Genomic DNA, 9,916 nt, shown 5'->3' with positions numbered 1-9,916 from the left:
CCTCCATTGCACTGACGATATCTTGCATGCCCGTGTCTCTGTCAACACTTTGTCCTGACTTCCCGTGTGTCACGAAGCAGATCAGCTTTGCAGTAGATTATGCTGCATCTTTATGGATGAATCCTTTATTTTTAGTGATTATTATAAACTCTTCTATTGCTGTCTGAGAAAGCAAAAGATTGTGTATTTCTATTAAAATATTTACAATCAAAATCTCAATAGCATGTGCGCAAGTATTTCCTTTAGTGACTTTTAAACTCAGTAATATAAAATCATGGGGAATGTGTGGTTACCTGTAATCTTGCTCCCCCAAGTAGGTAAAAGCCTTGGTTAGCAATGAAGGTCCCAGGCTCTCTTCACATGGACCACCGAGCGGGGCTGAGGTGAGCGTGGTACCATGAAAAAAAATAATCATGGGCACAGACAGTTCCACCTATGAAGCCAAAGCTGATTATTGGGGTTGGAGTTGGGGCTTAGAGGCCTGAGGGAGGTCCACAGCAATTAAGAGCATAAACTTGGCTGATGGGTTGAAACCAGAACTGGCTTCTGAGTCAGTGATCAGTCAGAATTTTGCCATTGTAAACTTGGCTTGGTATCGCTACATGGAAATGCTAACCCAAAGGTTGGAGGTCCAAGTCTACCCAGGGGCCCCTCGAAGAAAAGCCTGGCGACATACTTCTTTTTGGAACAAGGAGCCATTACGGGACCCGGGTCAACACACATGGGGTCTCCATGAGTGGGTCTCCTAGATGACACTAGAACCTGGCACTGAGACCTAATCTAGCCGAACCAGGAAGTCAGCAAAGCACTTAAACACGACTATAAATCTCGGTCACTTTGGGAGTTGAAATTGTTTCAAGCGTTAAGTCAGGTCAGAAGCCAAAATGACCACTAATTTCAAGTGAAACAATTTTATAGAAAAGCAATATTTTATTTTTATTAGAAAAACAAACGAATGGAAATCGTTTTACACATAAATCTGGTTGCTGTTGAAAAGTCTATCTCAAGATATACAGCCTCAGGGTTATGGTCACGTTTTGCCCAAGTGTTAGCCAGTTCTTGAAACTAACTCTGTCTTGTACTTGGTCAGTTCCAAATGGTCTGAGTCGCTTATTCTAAGGACAAATGCTTGAAAATAAGGTGGAAGAAAACAGGACGGAAGCCGTGACGCCCTTCAGGAAGCCAGAGCACCCCTGCAGTTAAGGGGAGCTCTGTGTGTCAGCCGCTCAAGCATCTACGGCGTGCCCACAAAAGGAGCAGGTGGGGATCCGAGCCCCAGAGAGCAGCACTCAGCCGTTCTCAGGCAGCCCCGGGAGCTCTTCGGGTGGCTATTGCTGAGCTGACTGGAAAGGTTTTTACTGTGGGTTATTTCACTCTGGAGACGACAGAGAAGGCTCCCCAGGCCAGCTTCACATTCTTTCGGTGCTGCTCCCGGAGAAGTCTGTCTGCAGCGGCGTGATGTTGTGGTCGTAGGCTGCACACTCAGACGTGCCGGTGCCGGCCAGCTTGAGTTGCTTGGCCGCGTGGGTCAGCTGGAAGGCAGCGTCGGGGTGGGCTGTGTCGGGCAGCAGGGTGCACTCCCTTTCCAGCATGTCCGCCACCCCTTTGAGCAGGTCCCCAAACCCAAAGGCCAGGGCAGCCTTGCGCAGACGGTTCAGCTCCTGAAACAACACCAAGGCTGCTGAGATGGGCTCTCTCCACCACATCCCTGATCCCGGTTTTGTAAGCGTTCCTGTCCGAGGACAAGTGCCTGTCAAAGCCACCGTACGGTGGTGCCGAGGCCGTGGCTCATGGCACAGCCGACAAAGCCGTACGGTGGTGCCGAGGCCGTGGCTCATGGCACAGCACAGGTAGTGAGCATTTATACCAAATGTTTGACACACCAGTTCCTGTACTCTTCATAGCTATAAGGAAGATAGTACTTTTTTGGCTACTCAGATACAGGAAAGATGCCCCAAATGTCAACAAATTTGTATCCTTCAGCTCCTGAATGAGCCTCAGACTGAATAGCAACATAGTCCGAGAAGTACACGATGGCCCAGTCTCAAGCAGGCAGTTAGATGCCTTTCCAGCTCTTCCGTTCGGGATTACATAAAGCCAGTAAAAAGAAAGTGATCTGAGGGGCCCTCTACTAACATCTTTTAACAAGTGGGTCATCCGTCCTGAATGGGTGGGAGCTGAAGGTGGCAGGTAGAAAGCCCTGCGGGAGGGGAGACTGGGGGTGTAACTAGGCAATGAAGGGTCCCAGGAAGGGAGAGTGTGGCTCTCTGGGTGAACTTGCATTAAAGTTGCTCTTGGTTGACTTCACTGTAATTAGGCTCACACTGATAGAAGGGTCCTGAGCTAACACCACAGATTAAGTAGCTTCTCCGCTCCCTAGCCTGAAGCTGCTGTGTGCGCCATGTCAGAAGATCAGTCCCTTAGGACTTCACGGACAACACGGGCACTTAAATTGTAGTCAAGTGTCAGAAGGGTGAGGAGAAACGAGGAGTGGATTTTAAGTTCCATTCCTTGTAACTATTCCCTCCACTATGGGTTCAGGTTTTCTCCACTACCTGGGCGTGACTGGAACACGTGTCATTCTAGAAGTCACTCTGGAAGCAGCTTCTCGGGCACAGTAAGCACGTTCTGGGTAACTTCATATCCTAGCATGTCACATACATCCTAGGGCCCTGTCCACATGGGAGCAGCGGGGAGGGTTGAGGGCTGGGACCCAAAGGGCCTTCCAACTGCCTTCCCCGGCCAGTCACAGCAGCCCAGACAGGCCATTCAAACAGTTGAGCTTCCTGGATTTTAGGACAGAGAGGAACCTCTTTCTTCTACAGGTTTTCCTGATGGAAAAAACCCTGAGGTGGTAGGCCATACATTTCTTTAATACCCGTGCAACGTTACTCTGCATCCCACACCCTTAGTACTGTGATACTTTGCGTGTTTTGAACATGTCCCCTTCCATGACAATTCTGAGATTCTCACCTTATAAAATGTCTGTGTTTTTTCAGGTAGTTTTCTTGCATTTCTTAAAATCTTCTGAACGTCTGTCTGTTAAAGGTGGGAAGCATTTGCCGTAAAAGGGTAACAACAAATATTAAAGAGATGAAACTAAAGAGCGTAGCAGTGTCATTCCGAGGACCACCCACCCCGGACCCCTGGGTGCCAGTCCATGTTCTGTGGGACACCGGGAAAGCCCTGCCCTCCTTGCAGACGCCTGGCCTGGTGCTAATCTAAGGAATCCAGAGGTGACAGAGATGAGCCAGGTGAACTTGTCTGCCTCACAAAAGCACCCAGGACCAGACAACACTTCACAGCCCAGCTCCACCCAGTGGGGAGTGGTTTGCATCTGAAAGGGATGTGTTGGGTCAGGGATGGGGGGAGGGAATTTCCCTACAAACAAGAGGCCTCAGTGCCCCAGGAGGAGGCATGGAAAGAGCCTAGAAGATACAACAAAAGCTACTTTGTTGTCCCCTGGCCTGGCTGCCTTGTCTCACTTGGTTTAGGCTGAACATGCTGGAGAAACAAAAGACAAAAAATTTGCTTAAAGGAGAAAAAAGACTCAGGGAAGTATTTTTTTAAACTAGAGATACATGCTATTTTTGTCTAAGAGAAAAAGAAATGTCACTATCTGCCTGAAAGTTGCATACTTGATAAGGGCCCCTTAGCTCCTTCCTATGGAAGGATTCTCACCGCACTGCTACCCCCTGGGGTCTCACTGAGATGAGGGGACTAACCATTTAAAGACACTGGCAAAACAGTTGGGCCACATCAGATCCATTGTGTTACTACGTGTCTAAACATATAAAGCAGTTAACAAATTCAAAGTCAGGGAGATGTTTCTCACTAGAAGCACAGACAGGGCTCCTTTGATCAGATCTATAACCCAGCAAGTTTCTTTTCTGACCTTGGCTGCAGGAAGCTTGGAGCCAAATTGCTCAAATAGATTATGGTTTTACCTCAGGTTCCTAACACAATTGTCCCCTTCTTGCTCCCTTCCTGTGGTCTCTTACTGTTCTAAATTTGATAAAAAACGATTTGTCCATATACGTGTTTTACTGTGCGCCCTCTGTTTTGTGAATAATGAGAAACACTAAGGAGTAAATATATTACTAAGTGTCAGCGTGAAGGAAAATCACATTAGAGAGGCTGGTTTGCCTGCCTGGAGCCCCTCCATTTGTCCCAGTGGAAAGTAACGGGTGGGAGATGCTACCTGCAGGCCGCTGGGCTTGATCCACACCGTCACGTTCTGCGCGTAGCTGCGTTTGTTCGTGGGCTGCAGGGGGAACGGGCTCTTACTGTCATCCTCACCGTAAGGGTTTTCTTTAGCATCTAAAAGCAAAAGACATTCTTGAAATGACATCTGGCAAAACACAATCGATCACATTTCCAATCAGGCTAGAAACTCTTTGAAACCACTCCATCTTTATATTCTGTTAGCTCCCTAATTAAGAAGATCCATGAACTTGGGTTGGGGACCAGTTCTCCACAGAGCCACCCAGAGGAGAGCAAACAATTAACTGAGATTGTAAGTGCGAAACAGCTCAATGCTTCAAAAGGCCCGTGCTTCACGGATCTGCTGCTCTATCAGTAAAGGGTTGGGGGTAAAAGGAACAAATGCAGCAACACACGTTCACTTGTGGCAGTTCTGTGGCCAGCCTCGCTCCCCGACAGAACTTTCTGTGACACGCAGTATGGGAACCACCAGCCCATGTGGCTACTGAACATACGACGTGTGATCGTTTAAGACTTTATTTCATTTTAATTAATCATATTGGCTGATGTCTACTGCATTGGACAGCACAGGCTTAGCCATTAAAAACTTAAAATATGATAAGCCAATAAAGGAAAAGGGCAAGATCAATGATTTGATTGCTGACAGGTCCCCCAGTTTCCTGCTTCCGGAGACTCAGTCAGGTTTAAAGAGAGTGTAGTCGTTGAACTCGGCCACAAACCTGGCAAGCACACTAGCAGCTACCAGCTCATTTCATGTTCGTGACTGCCACCTTCTGAGGTGGACAAGAGCTGGGACCATTTCTCCCACTAGCTCGGGGAACTCAGGTCCCTTCCCAACGCTCTTGCTAAAGATTCAAATAAGACTCTGCGTTAGAAGTCTTCTCCCCTGATTTGGGCACATTCAAAAGCACGACAGTCGCCCCGCATTACTCCCACCAACCAGGGCGATGCGCGAGAAGCGGGGAGTCAGCACTGCACTCATCTGCACCCTCACACTGGATTGTCAATGCAGCAACAGCCTCCCAGCACCCGCGCTCTGCCCAGAGGGGAAGGCAGCCCCTCTCCTCACACAGCCGAGACCCACAGAAGAAAGCTGCACGGCACAGCAATAAGCTCTGAGCGAGGGATCCTATTTAGATGACTAAAACCACCGTTTCCTTCTCTCCTCCCAGCAACCCTGGAAGAACCCAACCACCCCATCCATTGCCGTCGAGTTGATTCAGACTCGTAGGGGCCTCGAGGGCTGGTATAACGAGCTGCTCCTTAGGGATCCAGAGACTGGGAATCTTCACGGGAGTGGACAGCTCCATCATTCTCCCGAGGAGCAGCTGGTGGACAGAAACCACTGGCGCGCACTAAGCAGCCCAGGGCACTAATTCACTGCACCCAGGCTCCTCAGCAATATGAATTCCATTCAAGATAAGGAAACGGACACGCAAGAGTTTAGATATAGAAGGTTTTATAGTGAATGGCTGAACTAGGATTTGCATCTGGGTCTACCTGGTCCTGATGCCAATAGATTTCCCATCACCAACGCTGCTGTTCCTCACCTACATCCATCACCATCCTCACCTTTCCCATCACCAACGCTGCTGTTCCTCACCTACCCAGCTTACCTATATCGCTGCATGGAGGCATGCCATTGTTCTGTGTTTGTAAAAGAGGGTGACTTCTCTTGAGTTCTTATGATACAACAGTCAGTATAAGACATTCATTGAATAGCAATCATTACCTATCTTGCTCTACTATTATTGAGAGCCTATTATGAAAGCTGGTTTAGTACCCACAATAAACTACATCTGATAAAAAAAAGAACAGGCAGAGGGGCTGGCCCCAATCCCAACTGTGTGGATACCTGCCCCTCCCACCAGAAGAATTTATTTCAGAGGACGGCACTGAATCTGCAGCTCTGGGAGAGGGACATATCTGATCGGAGCACACAGGAGCAAATGATGGGGAAGGAGAGAGAGGAGCACATCCTGGCCCAACAGGCCTTGAGGATGATGTTCACAATTAGAGCAGCCAGTTCAGAGAGGATCACATGGCTGGCCTCACTATGACACATGACGTCCCTCACTGACACATACAGGGGACAACACTGGAGACACGATGTAGGCATTGTGCCTGATCTGATCCCGCCACACTGAGGCAAAACACTAAGGGGGTGCAACAGAACAGCAAGGGAATGGCCCCAACAGACTGGACTAGAAAACACTTCTAAAAGCCAACAAACCGTCCTTGAATTAACTACAAGCTTTTCTTTCTTGTTTTGTTTTTTTGGTCATTGGTTTGATGTTGTTTTATTGTATATTGTTGCTTGGTTTTGCTCTGTTTTGTGCATGTTATTATCTTTTCAGGTTTGTCTAAGATAGGCTGGATAAACAATCTGGAGGACCAACAGTTCTGGGGGGATATGGGAGAGGGGAAGGTGAGGGGAAAGGCAGTGGTGTTAACAAACCCAGGGACAAGGGAACAAGTGATCCAAATCAGTGGTGAGGAGAGTGTAGGAGGCCTGGTAGGGTGTGATCAAGGGTAATGTAACCAAGAGGAATTACTGAAATCCAAATGAAGACTGAGCATGATAGTGGGACAAGAGGAAAGTTCAAGGAAATAGAGGAAAGAGCTAAGAGGCAAAGGGCATTTATAGAGGTCTAGATAAAGGCATGTAGATATGTAAATATATTTATATATGAGGATGGGGAAATAGATCTATGTGCATCTATTTATAGGTTTAGTATTAAGGTAGCATTAAGTATTAGTATTAAGATGGACATTGGGCCTCCACTCAAGTACTCCCTCAATGCAATACTTTTTTCTATTAAATTGGCATTCTATGATGCTCAAGTTCCCAACACGATTCCTGAAGACAAAGCGGGTGAATAAGCAAATGTGAAGAAAGCTGATGGTGCCCAGCTATCAAAAGATATAGCATCTGGGGTCTTAAAGACTTGAAGGTAACCAAGCAGCCATCTAGCTCAGAAGCAACAAAGCCCACATGGAAGAAGCATACCAGCCTGTGTGATAACGAGGTGCCAAAGGGATCAGTTATTAGGCATCAAAGAACAAAAAAATCCAATCATTGTGAATGAGGGGGAGTGTAGGTTGGGGACCCAAGACCTATCTGTAGGCAACTGGACATCCCCTTACAGAAGGGGCACAGGAGGAGATGAGCCAGTCAGGGTGCAACTTTCCTCTAGTTCCCAAATGCTTCCTCTCCAATCATCATGATCCCAATTCTACCTTACAAATCTGGCTGGACTAGAGGATGTACACTGGTACAGACAGGAACTGGAAACACAGGGAATCCAGGGCGAAGGATCCCTTCAGGACCAGTGCTGAAAGTGGCAATACCGGGAGGGTGGATTGGAAAGGGGGAACTGATTACAAAGATCTACATATAACCTCCTCTGTGGAGGATGGACAACAGAAAAGTGGGTGAAGGGAGATATCGGACAGCGTAAGACACGACAAAATAGTAATTTATAAATTATCAAGGGTTCACGAGGGAGTGGGGAGGAAGGGGAAAAATGAGCTGATACCAAGGGCTCAAGCAGAAAGCAAATGTTTTTAGGATGATGGCAACAAATGTACAAATGTACTTGACACAATGGATGTATGTGTGGATTGTGATGAGTTGTATGAGACCCTAATAAAATGATTTTTAAAAAAGAAACCAAAATATAGCAATATACTTGCTATCTACAAAGGAAAGTAATTGCCAAAATAAACAACAAACAAAAGTAAATTCTAAAAGAAATTGGCTATTTCTAAAAGTAGAGTTAGATAAGCCACCACTCAGCAGAGAAGCAACAAGTCCCCACGTGGAAGAAGTACACCGCTGGTGCGATCATGAGGAGTTACAGGGACCAGGTAATAGGCGTCAGCAGACACCTAACAAAGAAACAAAAACATATTGTTGAGAACGAGGGGGGTTGGAAACAGAGATCTAAAGCCCATCTGTAGACAGTGGAACAATCCGGCCCAGAGGGGCCACAGGGAGGGGAGGAGTCAACCAGGGTGCAGTGAAGCATCCACGAAACACACTCTATTCCTCTGGCTCCTTGAGGCTTCCTCACCCCCCACCACCATGACCCCAGTGCTGCTTCTCAATGCAGACTAGACTGGAACATGTACACAGGTACATGTAAGAGATAGGCGCTCAGGACACACAGAATCCAGGAACAGGGGCGGGCACAGTGATACCAGAAGGCTACGGAGAGAGTGGCAGAGAAAGGAAGGGGAAACCGATCGCCATGATCAGCACATAACCACACACCCCTCTCCAGGGGCAAGGCAGCAGAAAACATGGGGAAGGGGGACTGCAGTCAGCGTGAGATATGCAAATAAGGGGTTATGGGGGGGGGGTAGGAGTGGGGAAAAAATAGGAGCTGACACCAAGGGCTCAGTAGAAAGTAGATGTCTGGAAAAGAGAGAAGGTAACATATGTACAAATTCGTCTGATGCAAGCGATGTATGGATTGTGACAAGAGTTTTAAGAGTCTCCAATAAAATGAGCTTTTAATAAACATTAAAAAAAAAGAAGTAGAGTTAGGAATAGGGAGTGGTTGATATGAACTCCACGGTCCTAGTTTGCTGTTAAAAACACAATAAAAACAGCAGTATCCACCTTATTATGGACAGGGCATTTAAAAAACAACCTCTCAACAAATTCTCCCAACGACCCCCTAACGTAGGTTTTACCACAATTCCACTCCCAATATAAGATTGCTGTGAGAAATGAGAGAAGCGATTTCATTGTAAGAGTTCAAAGCTGTCCTCTCCCCAACTACCATGATCCAAATTCTACCTTGCAGGACTGGATAGGGCAGAGGTTGTACACTGGTGCATATGGGAGCTGGAGGCACAGGGAATCCAGGACCAGGAGTGTGAGGGGCGATACTGGGAGGATAGAGGGAGAGTGGGTTGGAAAGAGGGAACCAATTACAAGGGTCCACATGTGACCTCCTCCCTGGGGGTCAGACAACAGAAAAGGGGGTGAAGGGAGACGCCGGACAGGGAAGGATATGACAAAATAACAATCTATAAATTATTAAGGGCTCATGAGGGAGCGGGGAGGGAGGGGAAAAAAAGAGGACCTGATGCAAAGGGCTTAAGTGGAGAGCAAATGCTTTGAAAATGATGAGGGCAAAGAATGTACGGATGTGCTTTATATAATTGATGTATGTATGGATTGTGATAAGAGTTGTATGAGCCCCTAATAAAATGTTAAAAAAAAAAAAAGAGTTAAAAGCTGGGCAAAATGTTAGCTCTTCTGATCCCCCTTTACAAAGAGGAACCAATGCAGACGCAGAGTACACAGCAGTCCAATTCAAACGGAGAGCAAGCGTGACACAGAAGGACCCAACTGGCCAAGTGGGTGCGCTGGAGCTACCGCTGGCGTCTTTGATGGACACCGTCACAAAAGTCTAGGTCAGGAGTCCACAGCCTCGTCCTGTAAAGGGCCAGACACGGGTCACAGGAGCTCTAGCTTCACTACCCAACTCAGCCCTGTGAGCCGACAGCAATCAGAAAACCGATAAATGACTGTGCCCCCTGGCTGGCAGGCTGCTGGTCTCAGTGAATGGCAAGGAAAACCAGGCAGGACCAGAAACAAATCCATGTATGTAGTAGAGATGACACGGTGGAGGTGAGGGATCCCTTCATCTATGCACACGCAGTAACTGCCCTTGTT

The 9,916-nt window shown here is 47.4% G+C and overlaps 1 protein-coding gene across 2 annotated transcripts in view; it reads right to left on the bottom strand.

Moving 5' to 3' along the window:
- Nucleotides 1-910: 910 nt before the first annotated feature.
- The window catches only part of INTS14 (integrator complex subunit 14), a 32,804-nt gene continuing 23,798 nt past the window's right edge, over nucleotides 911-9,916 (bottom strand). For both annotated transcript variants that reach the window (XM_075535658.1, XM_075535659.1), the window contains exons 10-12: nucleotides 4,202-4,320; nucleotides 2,974-3,039; nucleotides 911-1,661 (exon numbers count right to left, since the gene is read on the bottom strand). In XM_075535658.1, the coding sequence (XP_075391773.1) occupies nucleotides 1,410-1,661; nucleotides 2,974-3,039; nucleotides 4,202-4,320 (437 nt within the window). In that variant the 3' untranslated portion in view covers nucleotides 911-1,409. The remainder of the gene's footprint in view (nucleotides 1,662-2,973; nucleotides 3,040-4,201; nucleotides 4,321-9,916) is intronic.

Source organism: Tenrec ecaudatus, chromosome 17 (genome assembly GCF_050624435.1).
Source record: "Tenrec ecaudatus isolate mTenEca1 chromosome 17, mTenEca1.hap1, whole genome shotgun sequence".
NCBI classification, from domain to species: Eukaryota; Metazoa; Chordata; class Mammalia; order Afrosoricida; family Tenrecidae; genus Tenrec; species Tenrec ecaudatus.
This window is presented reverse-complemented; position numbering and strand designations above follow the sequence as displayed.